Source organism: Cydia amplana, chromosome 24 (assembly GCF_948474715.1).
Source record: "Cydia amplana chromosome 24, ilCydAmpl1.1, whole genome shotgun sequence".
Lineage (NCBI taxonomy): Eukaryota > Metazoa > Arthropoda > Insecta > Lepidoptera > Tortricidae > Cydia > Cydia amplana.
The window spans coordinates 9,214,535-9,236,864 of NC_086092.1; the positions used below are offsets into that span (position 1 = coordinate 9,214,535).

Here is a 22,330-nt window from a genome sequence, read left to right on the forward strand (position 1 = left end):
AGCAGTAGCGTAGCGTAGTGGGGGCGGGGGGGGGGGGGGGCGGCCCGCCCCGAGCGGCACTTTTAGGGGGCGGCAAAATTTCAGAATAAATACCAATAATATCGTATAAATATTTGAACTATTTCAGTTGCACTTCTTATGTTGAAATACGTAAGCTAGGGGGCGGCAAAATTTTCATCCGCCCCGAGCGGCCGAGACCCACGCTACGCCACTGAATCCTAGATATTTCTCTTACCTAATCCTAATATCGTACTTATATATTCCAGCGATAGAGAAGGATAGAAGGTAGATAAATAAATTTATAATTTCGTTTCTCGCGGTAGAGCCTCCAGGGGGGCGATTTTTGAAATTAATATCTCCACTACTAGGTATGTAAATTCTACTAATAGAATGGAAAACGAGTGGTCAATACCAATAGATTCCCAATTTCTATCGCTCGTATTTCAAAAATCAGCAATTCGCCGTTTTCCACCGATTTTCGAGTGCCGAAATCGAGCGATCGAAATTCAAAAATCGGCCTCCTGGTTCCGATTTGTTTCGAAAAGGTCTAGAAAGTATTGGTCAGGTACTGTTGAAAAAACACCATCGGGAGTCCCATAAACTAATTGGAAATAAATGAAATGTCTTGATTAAAATATCAAAAGTTCATTTTATTTTGGTAAATTCATGGTTCTATTTACAAGTACCTATAAAATGTATTAGTGAGCTTAATCTACTCTTAATTAATATTCAGCATGTCGTTTAGTAATTTGAGACCAGAGTCCATTTACCGCCGCACCTGTAACAATGAAACATAAATCTGGTCAATGCGTGCATTTTAAATGGTTGTTGGTTTTGACATAGAGAAAAAATACATAGAGTGCTCACTCCATACATCAGTTCAGACTATTAATTTCAGTGTCTACATCTAGCATCGAGTAGCGGAACTATCAGTACTGCTACTTGACAATAGATGTAGCACCGACCGGAAAGTCTTATCCCAACAGCATAAGACTTTCCGGTCGGTGGCGACATCTATTGTCAAGTAGCAGTACTGATAGTTCCGCTACTCGATGCTAGATGCTAATAGTCTTTTTGGTACTAAAACTGATGTATGGAGTGAGCACTCTATGTATTTTTTTCTCTATGGTTTTGATAACTCGCTAAAAATTAGTATTATTTCAAATTTATGTTGCAAGACGTCAGCGAGCCTATTAGAAAGGTAACTACTTTAAACCTTATTATTATTGTTAATAGTAATTGAACCAGCGTCGACAAATGGTCCGTAAAGTCAGTTCAACCATGGTTCAACCTTAGGGAGCAAACACATTTCATTTATTTAATATTTTTATTTGACTTTTCTTCAGTAGTCACAGGGTGAAATCACATCTGTCAGCATCGAGCCGCATTTTATATATGAGAAATCGCTCGTTAGTATGAAGATGCGTACGCATGCTTTCAGCTTTCCGCATGCGTACGCATCTTCATACTAACGCGCGATTTCTCATATATAAAATGCGGCTCGATGCTGACAGATGTGATTTCACCCACATTCTACATATAAATAAATAAATATTATAGTACAATTTTATACAAACCGACCTAGTCCCACAGTCAGCCAGTAAGAAAAAGCGACCAAGCTCTGCAGTCCGGCCTCCGCCAGAGATTGGTTTCCTACCCTTATACAGTGTGGAAAGATAAGTCGGGCCCTGGAGGGAAACTACCTTAAATCCTTAAGCTGGCTCATTTTACTTAATGGAGACATTCCTTTATTTTTAAAAAGAAACAAAACGGCATTCAAAGTATTTTTCTTTTTTTCTTCAATTTGGCTTGTCTAAAAAAATCTTGAGTACTAAATATTACATTTTATGGATATTTTGTACGACAGACGAGTTTAAGACCTAATGTTTCTTGGATAAATGTTATCATTAACATTAACTGTATCGACTAGTAGAATAAAATTGCGAGTTTTTATTTTTTGGAATTTTTAGTCGGTTCGAGTCCCGGGCGAGGCAAGCGAGTTTTAGAAAATCTTTGAATGCAGTATTGTTTCTTTTTAAAAATAAAGGAATGTCTACTTTAAGTAAAATGAGCCAGCTTAAGGATTTAAGGTAGTTTCCCTCCAGGGCCCGACTTATCTTTCCACCCTGTATAGTGCAATAGTGTATTAGATACCTGCAGGCGGCCAGGAACCGTCCGTCGTAGGCCTTCTGCGTGGGATGCTTAGCGGGGCGCGCGGCGGCCAGCGCGCGCGCACCGCACCGCGCGCATGCGCGACACGAGCCTGCGCCGGCGCCTAGGTACATGTACCTTGAACAAAACGTATCTAATGATATCTAATTGTCGAATTCTTGTTTTTTTAATGACCTGGGTGCTAGCTAAATCTCATAAAACAATAATAAATAACAAAATAAAAAGCCTTTTTATTCCAGCTCATACTTAACTAAAGTTTACAAACTAAGGTTACATATGTTTTAATATTTATACAATACAATTTATACATATTGGGCTAGGTCACCCACATTATCTTTATTTATTTTTTAGGTATTAGTTTTAGTTTTGTAGGTAGTTTTAATTTTAGGTTAATTTTTATTTTTAGTTTGTTTGTTCTATTAATTATGTTTATGGTTTTAATAAAAGTTACATCATGTTTAAAAAAAAAAATTTATTCCATATATATGGAATATGGAGCAAGAAAAATATTACTCGGAGTTGGAAACTTTAGTGCTAAACTTTATTCCACAAAACAATACTAGAGACAAATAAAACCTATGCTGGCGCAATTTATAAAAACCTAACAGTCGCTAACCCCATTGATCTCACTAAAGCCTGGTCTTGCAGTTTCACAAGAACCAAAAAGGAACTAAAAATCTGGCAACACCCGCTTTATTGTCAAATAAGTCAAATATTATTGCATTCACATGGTGGCAAACCGGCAACGTATAGGATTCGCTTACGCGGCAATACTGATTATACATTTTTCTACTCCAGCACTTAAATTTGTCAATTAAATGACTGACAGTGATATCTAAAGCAATGTCATTTGAATGATTTGTCTATAGGCTCATAAGATGACTGCTAGCAGTCATCTTATGAGTATAATACAACTGCTTTATTTTTTTTAAAGATTCAACTTCCGATCATCTTGATTGAAAGAGGTGTTTTCATTTACAATTTTTTTTTTTTGCTGTGTGCATAATAATTCATACAAAGTAACACATTTTCTTAGTCTCAACTGTTTTGTGTCGGGTGCAGCTGTCATAGAAAAAGTAATGTATGCAACAGCTCATAATTGGTTCTTAAAATTCTCGGGTCTTTTTTTACAAAACTCGACTGCGTCTCGTTTTGTAACTTCGACCCTTGAATTTTAAGAACCCTTATTATATCACTGTTGCATAAACTACTATTTACACATACCGTATACAGTCCATCCCTAGTGAAGGCATCACTTCGCACATAGTGCCGTAGTTCGGCGGCTCGGGGGCGTATCTCAAACCTTCGGGCTCTATACCATATTCAAACTGTAAACAAAAAATCACTCAAAGTTCATTTTGCCACAACATATAACTACCTATAACTATTAAAAAAACAAGATTTTAATTTTAATGTAACGTATTACAAATTACTACTCTGATAATAGAAGTGAAACCACAACTTTTTAATAACAACTTCCCACGCTTTGACATGTTTTCTTGTCATATAATAACAGTATATATTAACAAATTATTTATCAAATCGCCGTCTATAAAATTTCACTTAATAAAAACAACATTAACAATCGAGTAAAAATCGACCGATTAAGTTAGCACGTCGGACATCACTAAAAAAGTTAGTCTGTTTGACGCATAGATATAATATTTGTAAAGATGGACTAAGCGAGCTGTCATTGTTGCCAATTTGTTTTTATGTACGATTAACAATATGTAACCACCTTGCTGTGGCCATGTCGATAAAGTCATATCGATAAACTATCGACATTTCTTGCAATTTGAATTTTACTTGAAAAGTTTACCGATACCTAAAATGAACAAAAAACGCTTTTTTATTCTTTATCGTGGTTATCAGATCACGATTTTATCGTCACGCCACAGCAGGGAACGAAGGGAAAGTTCGGATTTTTAATTACAATACATAAATACGTACTAAAATATGTGTTCCGCAATAATTGAATCATTTTATTATATTATAATATATTCATAATCCATTAGCATTTCAATTTTGTTTATTTTTAACGAAGAAATTGAAGCTTTAATTAATCGCTTTTCCGTTCCGCTGTGTAGCGTTTATCGATATATAACATGATTAAAATCGACTTTTCACGTCCCTATGTATGCTTAGACAGGCGTGGCTCACTCCGCGATTTCGTCGCTTTGCTACAGGTAGCTAAAAGTACATCCGTTCGGCCCCAATTTTGGGGAAAGCCATAAGCCGCGCGTGGCGCTGTCGCCACCTAGCGGCCATATCTGTGCTGATCGTAACAGACGCGTTTTGTTAGAGAGTGAGTCTTCTGTACTTAGTACTAATATTTATTCTGTAGCTTAGATCTTTAAAACTACGCAACGGATTTTGATGCGGTTTTAATAGATAGAGTGATTCAAGAGGAAGGTTTATGTATAATTAGTTAACCCGTGCGAAGCCGGGGCGGGTCGCTAGTACATACATAATGCGGCCACGGTTTCCCGTGTGGTGCGGAGACGGTACAGCGAGGCAGCGAGTCCCAGATGCGAGGCGTAGTCAGCTGGAGGCATAGTGTTGCACACTCTTCTACGAACAACACACAAAATAGTTATTTAAATATGTCGGAGCGAGACACCAGAAGGACGTATTGCAGTATTACAGTTCATAGTTAGACGCCTGTAAAAAAAAAAATAATAATAAATAAATATTAATTGACATTTTTACACAACTTGACTAAGCCCCACGGTAAGCTCAAGAAGGCTTGTGTTGTGTGTACTCAGACAACGATAGATATAATATACAGATAATATACAAATACTTAAATACATAGAAAACAACCATGACTCAGGAACAAATATCTGTGATCATCACACAAATAAATGCCCTTACTGGGATTCGAACCCAGGACCGCGGCTTCACAGGCAGGGTCACTACCCACTAGGCCAGACCGGTCGTCAATTTACAGTACATATGGGGCTACTTTCCGCACTAGTGCGTAAAATAGCACTTTTCGTGCGTATGTCGAAACTTTAAAGTGCCATATGTACTGTAAAACGGTGTTACGTACGCACGAATAGGTAATTCGCAACTCGTGTCGATTTAAAACACTCCCTTCGGTCGTGTTTTAATTTATCGCCACTCGTTTAAGACTTAATAACTATTAACAACCAGAAGCGTCTGCTAACGATGCTATTGGGTGTTTGACTGTATTTAAAATAAATTATTTTACACCATGCATGAAATAAAGCGGGTAATAAAATAGTAATTGTTTTAGACACAATTACTATTTTATTACCCGTATAAAACTATAAAGAGTAGGTAATTTGATTGTGACGTCACATGCTAGTGTTTCATAAAAATTCCATAGTAGCAAAATCGTTTTGACAGTTCGAGAAAAGAAACTGATTTGACTAGTAGTCAGATACCCTATTAAGCTTAGAATAAATTTAAAAGTGGATAAATTACTGTCTTGGGTGAGACTTGAACTCACGGCCTCTGGGTCGATACTCCAGCGCTCTGCCATCTGAGCCACCAAGACCTCATCTATAGCCAGCAACAACTGTGCATGAGCAGCGGTCATGATAGCCGCGCGAGTACTCGATTTTTTTCGCGATTGTTTTTGAAGTGAAAACTTCTTTAGCGGCGCTGTGCACTTTTTGAGGTGGGAAAAAATGTTAAACTCGAGACAGCGTAAGGCGATCACGTGACCGTAAGATTTAGATGGCCACTCATTTCATGTAATGTCATTGAGTTTTTTTTTATTGATTTAAATGCCATCTAAATGAGTGGCCATCTAAATGAGTTTGAAAAAAAAAATGAGTTTCGCTCTAACTGGTATTAATATAACTCGAGTACTCACAGTGATGTGCATAGGGGTTTCAAGTAATTAACGCTAACGCTAGATGGCGTTAACCTCAATTATACATAGTGCTGCAGACTTTTTGCAATAGCGATTGAGTTTTCACTTCTGCCGGCAGTCCCGGAGTGCAACCCGTTGTTTTTTTAAAAGATCCCAATAAACCAAACACTGTAAAGTAATTGACGGTCCCGTTACCTCGGACCTCCTTAGTGTTCTGGTGCTGGAGCCTGGCCAGAGCCCTGGACAGGGGTTCTCCGCCGCGGCCCGCGGCCCGCGCCGCCACCACGAGCTTGCGCAGCAGCGTCAGCGCCGTGCCGTCCGTCCACGTCTCATACCTGAATATATGCAAGGAGAATTCATACTAAAAAGAATATGGATTGTAAAAATCTGAACTACACGATATTAATTCATTTATAAATAAAGAAGAGTGCCTATGAATACAAAATTGCGTTCCTTCCAAATGTAAATTCGTTCAGACTATTACTAGATGGCGCCCCCAGCGCAGATTTTAGTTCCATCCGGTTGAAAAAAAAAACTTAACTTGAGGCCAATAGATGGCGCTGCGGAACACAAAACATGCAACCGTAGACAAAATATATGAAGAGAGTCGGTTTACCTAAAATAATTGAACTTGCATTAAATTTGGCGTTGCTAAATTTAAAATACATATATAGTTGGTCAAACCAACTTGTCAGTCAGTAAGAACCAGGAAAACTATCTTCATCCTTTTCCTTTGGGTACTATGTAAGACAAAGATAGTATGATTCTCTCTGTCCATGTTTGAAATGAGACAGTCCTTGGACAAACTATAACAATCAATGATCCAACAGCCTTACAAAATTAAACCTTAAAGGCTTCGTCACACAGGCGCGTTTTCCGGACGGCTCGTGAGCGGGACGCGCCGCTTTTACATATAAAACGCTCACGCCCCGCCCGAAAAACGCGCCGGTGTGACGAAACCTTAACGCTTACGGATGTGTGTGTCCGGTCGCTGCGTGTTGCAGATGTGTGGTCGCGATGTCGACGCACTGTTGCAAGATGCGACGCAGCGGCGTCAGAGCGACCGCGTCGCTCGACAGATCGGCTTAGAAATATACAATCTTAAAAAATTAAACCTTCACGCTTACGGATGTGTGTGTCCGGTCGCTGCGTGTTGCAGATGTGTGGTCGCGATGTCGACGCACTGTTGCAAGATGCGACGCAGCGGCGTCAGGGCGACTGCGTCGCTCGACAGTTCGGCTTTGAAATATACAATCTTAAAAAATTAAACCTTAACGCTTACGGATGTGTGTGTCCGGTCGCTGCGTGTTGCAGATGTGTGGTCGCGATGTCGACGCACTGTTGCAAGATGCGACGCAGCGGCGTCAGAGCGACCGCGTCGCTCGACAGATCGGCTTAGAAATATACAATCTTAAAAAATTAAACCTTCACGCTTACGGATGTGTGTGTCCGGTCGCTGCGTGTTGCAGATGTGTGGTCGCGATGTCGACGCACTGTTGCAAGATGCGACGCAGCGGCGTCAGGGCGACCGCGTCGCTCGACAGTTCGGCTTTGAAATATACAATCTTAAAAAATTAAACCTTAACGCTTACGGATGTGTGTGTCCGGTCGCTGCGTGTTGCAGATGTGTGGTCGCGATGTCGACGCACTGTTGCAAGATGCGACGCAGCGGCGTCAGGGCGACCGCGTCGCTCGACAGTTCGGCTTTGAAATATACAATCTTAAAAAATTAAACCTTCACGCTTACGGATGTGTGTGTCCGGTCGCTGCGTGTTGCAGATGTGTGGTCGCGATGTCGACGCACTGTTGCAAGATGCGTCGCAGCGGCGTCAGGGCGACTGCGTCGCTCGACAGTTCGGGTTTGAAATATACAATCTTAAAAAATTAAACCTTAACGCTTACGGATGTGTGTGTCCGGTCGCTGCGTGTTGCAGATGTGTGGTCGCGATGTCGACGCACTGTTGCAAGATGCGACGCAGCGGCGTCAGGGCGACTGCGTCGCTCGACAGTTCGGCTTTGAAATATACAATCTTAAAAAATTAAACCTTAACGCTTACGGATGTGTGTGTCCGGTCGCTGCGTGTTGTAGATGTGTGGTCGCGATGTCGACGCACTGTTGCAAGATGCGACGCAGCGGCGTCAGGGCGACTGCGTCGCTCGACAGTTCGGCTTTGAAATATACAATCTTAAAAAATTAAACCTTAACGCTTACGGATGTGTGTGTCCGGTCGCTGCGTGTTGCAGATGTGTGGTCGCGATGTCGACGCACTGTTGCAGGATGCGTCGCAGCGGCGTCAGGGCGACCGCGTCGCTCGACAGCTCGGCTTTCGCTTCTAGAGTTACTAGAGCCTGGAGTGAAACAAAAATGTTGGTCACTCACTTATACAGTTACCATCAGATATATCAGAGCGGCCGAGATGCGCTATGGGACATATATTGAGTATATGAGTGCACCCATATTTTTACAAGCTTTTATTTAACTTGCAATGTATGTAGGTATGTATGTTTGTACGGGTCAAATCTTGCAAGTTAAATTTGACCCACTTCCCGACTTCCAATGAAACTGAAAATTTGCATACATATGTAAGTCGGGTGACAATGCAATATTATGGTACCGTCGAGCTGATCTGATGATGGAGACAGGAGGTGGCCATAGGAACTCTGTGATAAAACAAGGCAACCTACTTGTGTTTGGGGTTTTTAGAAATGTCTCGATGAGTAATAGTTTCTTGTGGAAAGAAAAGTACAGTCAGCGATAAGAGCTTGTACCAAAAATGATTTTTTGCAACTTATTACACTTGACTGTACCACTATTATCATCAACAATGTTATATTGACGATATCGAAGACTCGAGTTGTATCTGATAATGTCCGCTACTTGACGCTACATGTCGACTCGCGTTTTGTTAAGAAAACTGATGTATGGAGTTACCACTCTTTCTTTACTTATATTTCTCTATGTTATACTGACGATATCGAGTGTTGTATCTGTACCAGGCGTGGCTCACTCCGCGATTTCGTCGCGTCGCTACAAGTACATGCGGCCCACACCAATGTTGGTGTCTAGCCATAGTAGTTGCCGCGCACCGCAACGGAACGTACGCCTGCTCGCGCTTGCGCCACCTAGCGGTCATATCTGTCGTAATAGACGCGTTTTGTTAGCGAGTGAATCTTCTGTACCTAGTACTATTATTTATTCTGTGTCTGTACCGGGTCTCTATTGTTTCCCAAATAGTTTTAAGCCATAATATAATTCAATTGAATCTATAGGATAACCTAACGAACATCCCGAATTGTTAACGGTTTCAGTTTTATGACTAATGATAATATGACAAACAATACATTTTATGACTTAAATCTTTATGGGAAACAACGGGACCCCGTCCGTACCTTGTCGTGTTCGAGCAGCGCGTCGAGTTGTCGTACCTTGTCGTGTTCGAGCAGCGCGTCGAGTTGTCGTACCTTGTCGTGTTCGAGCAGCGCGTCGAGTTGTCGTACCTTGTCGTGTTCGAGCAGCGCGTCGAGTTGTCGTACCTTGTCGTGTTCGAGCAGCGCGTCGGGTTGTCGTACCTTGTCGTGTTCGAGCAGCGCGTCGAGTTGTCGTACCTTGTCGTGTTCGAGCAGCGCGTCGGGTTGTCGTACCTTGTCGTGTTCGAGCAGCGCGTCGAGTTGTCGTACCTTGTCGTGTTCGAGCAGCGCGTCGGGTTGTCGTACCTTGTCGTGTTCGTGTTCGAGCAGCGCGTCGAGCCGCACGTCGTCGTGCCGCCGGTCGTCTCCGCGCAGCGCGGCCGCCAGCGCCGCCCACGCGCCCGCGAGTGTCGTCAGCTGCGTTAGCGACGACACCGCGCCTTGGGCTGTAGGCATCACTCTGTAGGGGGAAATATACATAGGTATAGTTTGGCAAGGCATTTCTGTCAGTATAAAAGGTGGGAAAATTAATAATGTTGGCGTGAAGGATTGATTTCCCATAGAAAATTTTAATGCCATTTTCTACTGATAAAGTGGGTTTGCCAGATGTATTTAAGCTTAGAATAAATTTAAAGGTGGAAAAATTACTGTCTTGGGTGAGACTTGAACTCACGGCCTCTGGATCGACAATCCAGCGCTCTGCCATCTGAGCCACCAAGACCTCATCCATAGCCAGCAAATCTTTCCACCATATTATATAGGTCAAGGGGACCATAGCGACATCTACCGTAAGAGCGTTACACTTCTTAAACGGCTACCGGAGTTCCAAGTTATATTGGAAATTCATCAGTTACATTTAAATCATTTATTTTAAATCAGTTACGATGTGCTACCCATTAACTTAATTTTTAATAAGCAGAAACGTCTACGTCGTATGGGTAGCACATCGTTTTGACACCAAATAAACTATTTCTATATATTATGTAGACTTTTCATAGACGATAATAGATGTCGTAGATTAATATTAACTCCGTTATTTGAATAATTTTAAACTGCCGCATACTGATATACTTCGTTTTTTTAGCATTAGAAATAAGGTAAACAATCTTGATGTGTCGTTAATTGAAAAACACATTTTAAAAATAAGTTACGGTAAATATGCAACAATTATGAATCTAATACGATCTTTTATAGTCTTCTGCTTTCATAAGTAATAGTTATTGATTTTTAAAAAGTGTTTTTCAATTAAAAGACATGTCAAAATCGCTTACCTTCTTTCAAGTTCTTTCTAATGCTAAAAAAACGAACTATAGAAAGTAATTACGGAAAGGATCGAAAGGTAAATGAAGGCAATAAGAAAGTTATTACCTGCAAAGCGCGATGCGTAGTTTGAGCCAGTTCTGGTAATAAAACTGCTGGAAGGCCTGCGGCTGACGTTGAAAACTCTCCGTGAACCTGTCAAACATACTTTCTTATTATTTCATACACTTTTATAGAACCTTTCTTTCACAATAAGAATATTTTATACGAAAGGCGAAACGTCATCACCCAACATACCTAGTTAATTTCAAAATTCACAAAAGCTAAATGGCCGAAAAAATAGAACCAGCGTCCAATTATCTTGTGTTTATTTAAGCACATTAATTAATCAATAAAACAAATAAAACGGTTGATGACAATGACTATATATATGTCGCAGTCGGATCGTATAATCCGCCGTATTACATTACGGCTAGCCGTTTTCAAAAACAGGGGCGTTTTGAAATGCGGCGGTTTAACGATTAGCCGTATGGAATGCGGCTGAATGAGAATCCGCCGGAATGTATTCGGCGCCATACGTTCTTCAACACGGCTAGCCGTAATGTAATACAGCGAGTTATTAGCCGCCGCTTTGAGATAGCTTTGAATAGATTAGATAATAAAAGAAGACCTACCTCTCATACACAGCATCAATGGCGTTCGGTTTTAGCGTCATGATGATGTCCCGGTAGTCCAGTCCAGAAACCATCGCGTACTCTAGCAGAGATGTGGTGTGCTGAACTAGCAATGGCGTGGCTAAAACGATAATACATAGTTATTTCGATAACACAGATAAAACAAACACTGTTTCCACTGAAAAATATACTTTTGGATAGGTAAGTCTGGAAGTTGACCTTAGTAAAGCGTTAGACACTGTTATATATCAAAATATCACCATTGTCATTCATTAGGATGGATAATCAGATAATGTCTAAACTATACCCTACTTACCTATTTACATAAGCGAGTCAAAACTAAAATTAACAACACAAAATTCAAGCAACCTTAATTATAATATACTCGGTGTTTCACAGGATACTATTTTGGAACCGTTATTTTTATTAGCATTCATTTTAAATTCCGACTAAGTAATACTATTAATTTTCTGCTGACGGATGTTATACCGTTATACCGCAGGGTAGTTTTTGGCACCATTATTTTTACTTATTTTAAACTTCGGCTAGTGGTATTTACTATCGGATGTGATGTTGGTGTACCGCAAGGTAGTCTTTTGAGACCTATATTATATTTTTTAATATTTATCGTACAGTCAGCAGCAATAGTTGCTAAGCGGGCGAGGTGTTCAAAATGATCTTGACGCGACTTTATCATTAAGAGAATAAGAGCGCGTCAAGGTAATTTTGAACACCTCGCCCGCTTAGCAACTTCTGCTGCTGACTGTACATGTTGATGAGAATATTACTTACAAATGTCAGCTGCCGGTAAACGATATACGTGTAGTTGTGCATGTGTGTCGACGCAGACACACACGCCGCCGAGCCACGACATGTCCACACATGATACTATAGCGCACGCCGCACCTGTCTGTGTTATAAAAAAAAACCAAGAAGTATTATATGTCTAAGTTACATCGACACAACACTACACACTCCTACGTCAAGGCAGTGTGTAGATATATTCGGCGCTTTGTCCGTGCCGATATTTAATGCACTGATTGTTATAATGTATGTACCTACTTGTTATATTTTATGATTTCTCTTCCGGATGAGATTGGCTCAGGACCGGGATAAGCGGCGTACTCGAAGAGGCCTATGCTCAGCAGTGGGCGATAAAAGGCTGATTAATGATGATGATGATGATGATGATTTTAAGGCAGGTTGAACCAAATCGTCTGTACCGTACCACTGACAATGAGATCAACTGTGAAGCATAAAGTTTCAAAGAACTAAAAAAAATGTAGATCGATTTTAGTCTTCGAAAACTCATAAGAGTAAAAATAAAAACAATCTAGTGAACATAAAAATACTTACCGCTAGGGCTCCACCATATTTGTGTTTCTTGGGGGGCGTAGCGCCCGCCTCCAGCCCCGGCAGCCCTGACACACTCACAGCTGTGGTGCTGATCTGAAAAAAAAAACAATTTTACAGTCGATAGTCTGGTAAGGCAATTTTATCCATAGACAAGGCAGCCGATTTGTAAATTGTAGGCGCTACGGATCATTTGTTAGGGTTATGTACCTCGAAAGGAAAAATCGGAACCCTTGTCTGTCTGTCTGTCCGACTATTCCCCCCTCCCCCATTTATCTCTGAAACTACTGGGTCTAAAATATGAAAAAAAAAGTACACAAATTAGTTCACTACCTATAGATGACAGGAAAACCTATTAGAAATGTGCAGTCAAGCGTGAGTCGGACTTAATGTACGGAAGCCGCCGGGTGCCACATGCGCGTAGCCCTCCACAGGGGCCTGTGTTGCTTACCCTGTGCGTGTCTCGGTGTAGTAACAACCTGTTAGGGCCCGTGGCCGCTAGTACGTGGAGCCGGGTGCCACATGCGCGTAGCCCTCCACAGGGGCCGGTGTTGCTCACCCTGTGCGTGTCTCGGTATAGCACGAGCCTGTTGGGCCCCGTGGCCGCTAGTACGTGGAGCCGCCGGGTGCCACATGCGCGTAGCCCTCCACAGGGGCCGGTGTTGCTTAAGCTTTGGATTCCTCCGAAAACGGTGCCGTAATATGACGGTGCTGTTAGCTACTGGTGGCGGCAAATTGTTCCAGCATTTAGACGCAGCATAGCGAAAACTGCCTCTAAATGACTGAAGCCGGAGCAGTGGAAGGGAGAATTGAAGTGGTGCTTACCCTGTGCGTGTCTCGGTGTAGCACGAGCCTGTTGGGCCCCGTGGCTGCTAGTACGTGGTAAGGCGCCGCGACGTGTAGCCGCCGGGAGCACACATGCGCGGTGCCCTCCACGGGTAGGACTGATATTTGTTGCCATACCTATATAGAAATAAATCAATATGTAGAAGAAACAAGATTTTGGCAAAAATTCCAGTTTTACAAGCTTTTATCGCTGACTGTACTTTTTCTTTCCACATTCAACTAATATCTACTCATCGAGACAAGTCTAAAACTAACAACCCAAAACACAATAGGGTATTTGACTTTCCTTCACAGGCAGGGTCACTACCCACTAGGCCAAACCAGTCGTCAAACTACACTTGTTTATTTTATTAATTTACCGTATTAGTAACTTACCACTGTGTTAAAGCAATCAGATCCAGGTTTCTGTCCGCCTCCGGGAGTTGTGCTTCCTTGCAACGGACCTGAAACAATTATTGATTAGTTCTATATCTGAATAACTTATACAATTTATGTATATACAAACTAGCGACCCGCCCCGGCTTCGCACGGGTTAACAAATTATATAAACCTTCCTCTTGAATCACTCTATCTATTTAAAAAAACCGCATCAAAATCCGTTGCGTAGTTTTAAAAATTTAAGCATACATACAGACAGACAGACAGCGGGAAGCGACTAAGTTTTATACTATGTAGTTAGCAAGTTCCATAGAATGACACTTTACTATGAAATTTCGAAGGAGATATTCAGGGTGCGTAGCCAACATGCCAATCGTTTACGCCCCGTAGCGAACGAAACGCAACTGTCACTGTCGCACGATTCGCTGTCGCTGTAGCTTGATTTAGAAAAATATTCTTTTGTGTGAGAAACTCCAATTAAAAAGGTACCTTTAGACAGTAGTTTATGTACAGGATGTGCCCGTTGGGTCAGATTCCACACTGAGAGAGTGGAGCCAGCGATGACGAGAGAGTCTGTGTCCTCTCGGAGACTCCATGTCAAGGATACTGTAAAACACAAGTCATATACTCAAAGGTTAGCTGGAAGAGACCCCTTTTAGGGATAAGTTCGCCTTTGTACATAACATTCTTATTTTTGTTTTGGTTTTGTCCGTTTTATGTAAACCTGTTTATGTGCAATAAAGTGACATACATACATACATATACAGTCAGCAGCAGAAGTTGCTTAGCTGGCTAGGTATTCAAAATGATCTTGACGCGATTTTATTGTTGAGAGAATAAGAGCGTGTCCAGGTAATTTTGAACACCTCGCCCGCTTAGCAACTTCTGCTGCTGACTGTACATTCGGACAAGCTAGCTCGGCAACGCAAATTCAATGACAAAATATTTTTTGGATTATGTACAAAAATTTGTACGCGGGGTCAGTAGGAGGTTAAATATGTAATATTATATTATGTTTTTAGTATTTGTTGTTATAGCGACAACAGAAATACATCATCTGTGAAAATTTCAACTGCCTAGCTATCATGAGTTACAGCCTGGTGACAGACAGACAGACAGCGAAGTCTTAGTAATGTAATAGGGTACCGTTTTTACCCTTTAGGTACGGAACCCTAAAAAGACCACAACGGTAAATATGAAGACATGAAAGATATATATCCCCCCCAGATAGACCCCTCTGGGATTTATTTAGGCGTGATTATAAATTCTAAATCTTAAATTCTAAATTTTGAATGAAATTTTGATTGTGCCTGTTATTCTTCACACTTATTCAATTATTTCGTAATGTGAAAAAACTGACAATCACAATATAAATTCCTGACAATCTAGCATGTGTAATTTTAAGTGAAATTGTATATTGTGAGATAAATAAATCATATCATATATGTATGTATGTACCAGGCATGTTGCGGATGTAGATTTTTTGACATCCGCGGATGCGGATGCGGATGCGGATATTTAAAGGCTCACATCCGCGGATGCGGATGCGGATGTCAAGATTAGGTACTTAGAAAACGTCAAATATTAAATTTTTAGTATTTTTTTATTTAAAAAAACGAAACGTTTAGTATTTGAGCAAGAATATAGGTGCGTTATATTTAATAAACAGTAACTTGGCCGACTTTTCTGGATCTAGACGATTTCGTTATAGGTAATGACGAAATTACCCAGCATTTACGCCGCCGCTAAGACGTTCCTGTACCAACTTGTTCGACATCCGCATCCGCATAAGCTCCGCATCGATTTTATGCGGATGCGGATGCAGATGCGGATGTCGAAAATAATGCGGAAGTTCCGCGGTTGCGGATGCGGATGCGGATGTTCGCAACATCCCTGGTATGTACATGAAAGTTTACCAGGTGTATAATCCAGATATACCGCCGGTAGAGGCTGCACTATCAGCGATGGTGCTTGGTGCGGGGCGCGGGATAACGTGACGGAGCATACAGCGCAGCGAACACAATTCACACCACCCGCCGCTACTATTAGGGTGCCATCTGGAAATAATAAATAAATTAATAAGGTGGTTCATTTTTTATTAATCATGAAATGAAATAATTAAAATGGATTATACAATTTCGTAATTTCCACTTTTATACTAGCGACCCGCCCCGGTTTCGCACGGGTTAACCAACTATACAGAAACCTTTCTCTTGAATCACTCTATCTATTAAAAAAAAACCGCATCAAAATCCGTTGCGTAGTTTTAAAGATCAAAGCATACATAGGGACAGACAGACAGCGGGAAGCGACTTTGTTTTATACTATGTAGTGATTAAGTTTCTAGGACATGATCTAAAAGTATTGTTTTCAGTAAAATAAAATATTATGAGTCAGCATATATGGCCGACAAGATATATTATGCCCAGGATTGAAACGTATTTACATAGGCTAGATATTATAAATAAATAAATAAATATTATAGGACATTATTACACAAATTGACTAAGCCCCACGGTAAGCTCAAGAAAGCTTGTGTTGTGGGTACTCAGACAACGATAATTATTATATAATATACAAATACTTAAATACATAGAAAACAACCATGACTGAGGAACAAATATCTGTGCTCATCACACATATAAATGCCCTTACTGGGATTCGAACCCAGGACCGTGGCTTCACAAGCAGGGTCACTACCCACTAGGCCAGACCGGTCGTCAAGGATTATACAATAACATACTTTTATGAGCGACATCTGCTGGCACTCTGTTCCTCGCTGAGAGACATTTGGCCCCACTGAGCGCTATGCCCGTCTCTCCCCATAGCCCTATGACCAGTAATTGAGCTGTAACTTACTTTTTCTCCAATATGCTCGGAAATGTTCACCTTATTGTAACAAAAATAGTACGGGAAGTTCTACGTTATTGTCAAACTCTAATTTAAAAAAATCAAACTATCGCTGTCCTGTTCTAGCGGACGGGAATGAAAAAAACACTACAGTAATAACTTATTACTGTAGTGTTTTTTACTTTTTAAAAATAAAAAACGCAAACAGCCAATTATTATAGCCGCGAGCCGCGTCTACACGACCCGATCAGCTGTCATTTCAAGCTATAGGATAGAGTGAGATAGTAAGATAAACGACCTTACTTGTCTCGTTCTTACAAGACCGTTGTGCTCGTGTATGATCGTGAGAATACTGCTTAATAAAATCAAAGATTATTTTTATATTTTTTTAAGGATCTCATCCGTGTACATAAAGTTTATATAGTTTGTCAAAGGACTTTCTCATTTCAAACATAGACAGAGAGAATCATACTATATTTGTCTTACACTAGTACTAGCACCCAAAAGAAAAGGATGGGTATAGTTTTCCTGGTTCTTACTGACTGACAAATTGGTTTGACTAACTATATTGCACAATTATATTGAATGGTACTGAATGGCAGAATAAGTTTGTGCCCTAAACTTTTAAAAAATAATTTTAGAGGGAAATTGTTTTTGACATTTTTGATGTGAAGGTTCGATTTGAGTGATGCTTGATGCTTAAATAATTATTATTTTACCTTATTTCCTCGCATGTTTGGAGAAAAGCACTATATATGCCTCGGCAAGAATAGCAATTCGTGGATTCGTCTTCTTTGTCGGACTCCGCTTCGCGTCGTCCGACAAAATCGAAACTCGTCCACGAATTGCCCTTTCCCGGCCTCTGCAATAATGTACTATTATGCGCGACACTAACCGCTGGCACTCGGTACCTCGCTGTTTTACATTTGGCCCCGCTGAGCGCTTTGCCCCGAGCTCCTCTCGTAACTTACTATTATGAGCGACACTAGCCGCCGGTACTGTTCCTCGCCGAGACATTCGGCCCCGCCGAACGCTTTGCCCGGCTCTCCTCTCGTAACCTACTCTTATGCGCGACCGTGGCGGCCGGCACGCGGTCCCTCGCGGGCCGGAGCCCCTCGGCGCCCCGGAGCGCCCGGCCCGGCTCCGTCGCGGGCGTCAGGGCTCCGATGAGGCCGCGTGTGTGTGTGTGTGTGTGTGTGTGTGTGTGTGTACTTGTGTGGCCTGGCTAGGCTACATATCCTAGCAAGTCTTCCACCTGATCGTAATTTTTATCTTCTAACCAATTTATTATCTTATTTTTTACATCGTATTGTAGCTTTGGATATATATCTAGTGATTTGTTTAAAATTTGTTTTGTTTATACAGGCTGCTTCCTGTAACAGGAGCAATAAATTAAACTGTAGGCTGGACTCCTCAAACTGACCAACATTTGTTCAGCAACTTTTGAAAATAACTCATGTTTTGATTTTTATTACACTTTAAAGTTTATCCTAACACGCAATGTATTGCAAATTTAGTTATGTTTAAAGCGTGACAAGCAACGTCAAACACACTGATGTCAGCGTACATTGAAGGCAATATTTATTTTGTATGAAAAAGAGGAAGTCTAAAGGATTCATAATTTTTAAAAGTTGCTGAACAAATGTTGGTCAGTTTGAGGAGTACAGCCTTTAGTTTAATTTATTGCTCCTGTTACAGGAAGTAGTAGTAGTAGTAGTAGTAAACACTTTATTGCACAAAACAAGTACATAACACAGAGATAATCCAGTAAATGTGTACAAAGGCGAACTTATCCCGTTAAGGGATCTCTTCCAGCTAACCTTTAAGCAACTGAGAGATACATTATGAAATGGTAGTCAAACTAAGATAAACTGTACATGACGGCGAGACTTAAAAGAAGTAGCTAACCCTAGAAACATAACTAAATACGATGCGATGCATTAGGTGCAAAGGCATATACATGTATAAATATACGAAACAATTATATATCCATAAAAATATTAATACATACATTTAAACAAATATATATATATATATATATATATATATATACATTTAAATACCTACACCCAAACGAACACCCTGAAGCACCCTGTATATAAATTATATATATATAAATATACTTTTATGAGCGACAAAACTACCGGCACTCTATTCCTCGCCGAGACATTTAGCCCCGCTGAACGCTTTGCCCGGCTCTCCTCTCGTAACCTTAAACTTACTTTTATGCGCGACCGTGGCGGCCGGCACGCGGTCCCGCGCGGGCCGGAGCCCCTCGGCGCCCCGGAGCGCCCGGCCCGGCTCCGTCGCGGGCGTCAGGGCTCCGATGAGGCCCGTGGCCGTGATGATGCACGCGCCTTCACACGCTATGCCGCTGGTGAACGGAAATAGATTAGTTAAACAGGCGTAACTTAAAAGCTGATAAGTTTTTCCAAAATTAACAAGTTTGTTGCGACTATTGTTACGCATATTGTTAACGATAGTTTTCTTTCCTCCTGAGGCCCGGCCGTGCATTCATAAACCCAAAATTTGCAGCCTCAGCAGCTCGAACAAGGGCACTTTGCTACTTAAAAACAGTGAGCAAAATCGCATTTTGATCATTTTGTCTCACTCAGTGAGCAAAATGCGATTTTGCTCACTGTTTTTAAGTAGCAAAGTACTCTTGTTCGAGCTGCTGAGGTGAAAAGATTCTTTATTCTCATACTCGATTCCGATTGAATATAGTTTTAATGTCATCAAACTAAAAAAATACTATATATAGGTAGGACCTTGGATGGGCCTTCGGAGGTTATCCTAACGAACGAATCTCAAACGGTCTCAGTTACAAAACATACGTAGTCTCAGGAATATGAATAGGAAAAAGAGGAGTTTTTTTTTAATATTCTAGTTTCACAAGAGCTTTGTAGTTTAAAATGACGTTCAAAAGGTTAAATAGTACTTACCCGAAACCTTTCAGCGTTGGTGTAGGCCTCAACAACTGCAGGCGCTCCGCGGCTGGCACGTCCGGCTTCTTGTCGCATGATACTCTTCGGCCGTTGTGGAAGAACGCTGCCTTTATCACGTGTTCACCTGTGTACAATAATACTAAGATTAGTTTGATACATTCATTGTCAATGACAACGGGCAAACGCAAATAGGTACAATAAGCTACATGATTAATTTTTATTTATGGTATCAATCGATCAGGTTTGTTTTTAGGATCAAATGTCTATATGGGACCCATTGCATTAAAGTAACACAAATATCGGAAATTGTAGCCAAATTCCGACAGTCGCACTTCACTCGCGAAACGCCCTATACAAAACGGCCAGAGGCCGTGACGTCATCGCCCATCTTGTAGTATGGACAAAACAAGAAATGCGTTTTTGTCGGTGAAATATTGCGTTTATGTATATAGTTGCTATACAATATTTTTTTGGATGAAATGTAAGGAATCGAATGGTACCCTTACTTTTATCGTTTTTGGAAGTTAAAAAAAACTTCAATTTTGAAACTTTCAGGTCCTGTAATTTTGTAATTTTTCAATATTTTATTTTAATATCCACATTATTGTGATAAATTGCTCGTTTGCTATCTATTTTACTAGATTTTGTTATAAAATTCAACATGTGTCATCATCCCTATTAATAAAAATTCCCTGTACGTGATTTTTTTTTGTGTAATTGTATGGAATCCTTTGTGCGCGAGTCCGACTCGCATTTGGCCGGTTTTGTTTATTAATTTAGGCGCGGAGCTATAAAGGTTTACAAAGTCTACAGCCTAAAAAATAATAATAAAGATTAAAAAAAATATCTACAGCTCACAGAGCAACTAGTGGTTGAATGTTTAGAAAATGTCATACCTGGGAACGATGCACTATACAGACAGCCCCAGTCGTTCAGCAGGAACTCCTTCATGCCAAACACGGAGACTTCACCCTCCGTCGTAGCCACCAGGAGCTGCTTGCCTTCGCTGTCCCATTCCAGAGCCGAAACCTGGCAGTGGAAGGAACGGTTTTGAATGAGATTTTTAGACTTAACATGTTTTAAAGCAACTTCCAAAGGCAATACAAAATTATGTAATAAAGAAATGTAACAGTTTAGAAAATGACTATTAGCTCTAGACATCTTTAATTATGTTGTATTTTGTATCTTTAAATTGGGAAACCAAAATAACAATTTGTCTTGGCAAGTTTTGATTTATGCAAATTTTCAAAAGACCCATACTGCCCCCTTAAGCCAATTAGCAGTATCTCAAAAACAAAAATAGTTGAAAATGGAATTATAAGATAAAGAATTTAAAGTACATGTTTGCATTAAATTTTGATTTGAGATACCGCTAATTGGCTTAAGGGGGCAGCATATTCAACCATGATAAAGTTTGAACAACACTGCTATAGTTTATACATCCTACCTGCTTTGTGGCCTTTTTACACAATAATTATCCCGTTATTAACCCGTGGAGCGCCCTAACAAGACACGTGTGCTAGTAACTAGTATAGGAGTTCCATACTACGGTAATTCTGGGGCGCTCCAGGGGTTAAAGAAATTTGCTTAATTAAAGTATACTTACGGGATGAACAGTGCTAGTGACTTTGTGGCTGTCCCACGGCGTGTCCAGGTCACACACGTACACGTGGCCGCCCCAAGTGCACCCATCAGAGTCCGACAGCTCCGTGGGTGACGAGAATGCGATGATATTGCATGCCGATATGGTGCAGATTGGGCGTACCACTTCTGGGTCTGACGACCTGAAAAAATGTAGATTTTGACACTTCTAAAGCTTGAAATCATAGTTTCGGAGGTTAAAATCACCTATTGAGGTAGCTTATTTTATTTTATTTTATTTATTAGGAGAACAACAGAGTAAAATGTACATAAATTCGATTAAAAACTAACTTACATACTAAAACATGCATTTTCCTCCCCAGCAGTTCTCACCGAGATACACAGTTAAATTCAGTTTACAATTTGAGTTTCAGTTTTAATAGTTAAAATAAGCACCCTTAGTTAAAACGTGTGAAATACGAGTAAAAGAATCAGAAAGTTTACATACGTTTCGAAGTGCGGTGGCTCGCATTTCAATGGCTTCCGTCGCATGGAGTAAATTAACTCCATTGTGCTTGCTTGATTTATGTTAAATAATTGTAGAGGAAATTCAATTCATTGGTAAATAAATAAATAAAACAATATAAGGGGCGTCGGATTAGCTTCTCAAACAACCATTGCTGATTGCTGTCAAAGTCAAAACGTCAAAAGTCACAGCAGCGCGGCGTAGCTAGCTGTCATAAACGTTTAGTTTAGAGCTATTTGTTTTTAAGTGTCCAAATTTTGTCCATTAGATAATTTAGATAAAAAATATTTCTGAATATGTAAAAAATCATGCTTATATTGTAACTATCGAAAATATATCAAGATGTACAGAAATTCTACTAAAATAGTTCAGTCGAAATAATTACAACACAATCGAGAAGAACTAAACGCATTGGAGCGCGGATGATTTTCTCGATTCAATCACTGACAGCATCAGCGCATCACTACATTTGCAGATACTTCAGACAGCAGTA

General features: G+C 40.5%; 1 protein-coding gene and 1 non-coding gene across 2 annotated transcripts; both read right to left on the reverse strand.

The window, feature by feature from the left end:
* Positions 1 to 625: 625 nt before the first annotated feature.
* On the reverse strand, positions 626 to 21,988 carry LOC134659097 (mediator of RNA polymerase II transcription subunit 16). Its single transcript, XM_063514703.1, has 23 exons — positions 21,820 to 21,988; positions 21,337 to 21,514; positions 20,627 to 20,759; positions 19,728 to 19,854; positions 19,008 to 19,159; positions 15,852 to 15,992; positions 14,425 to 14,541; positions 13,933 to 14,000; positions 13,537 to 13,674; positions 13,163 to 13,429; positions 12,715 to 12,807; positions 12,151 to 12,268; positions 11,359 to 11,479; positions 10,793 to 10,879; positions 9,731 to 9,884; positions 8,229 to 8,365; positions 8,074 to 8,129; positions 6,989 to 7,100; positions 6,212 to 6,351; positions 4,640 to 4,743; positions 3,397 to 3,500; positions 2,155 to 2,289; positions 626 to 778 (listed from the first exon to the last, which is right to left on the reverse strand). The coding sequence occupies exons 1-23, from the start codon at positions 21,879 to 21,881 to the stop codon at positions 742 to 744; spliced, it is 2,781 nt and encodes a 926-aa protein (XP_063370773.1). The 5' UTR covers positions 21,882 to 21,988; the 3' UTR covers positions 626 to 741.
* On the reverse strand, positions 10,073 to 10,145 carry Trnad-guc (transfer RNA aspartic acid (anticodon GUC)). Its single transcript has one exon. It is a non-coding gene; the product is annotated as a tRNA-Asp (tRNA).
* Positions 21,989 to 22,330: the final 342 nt, after the last annotated feature.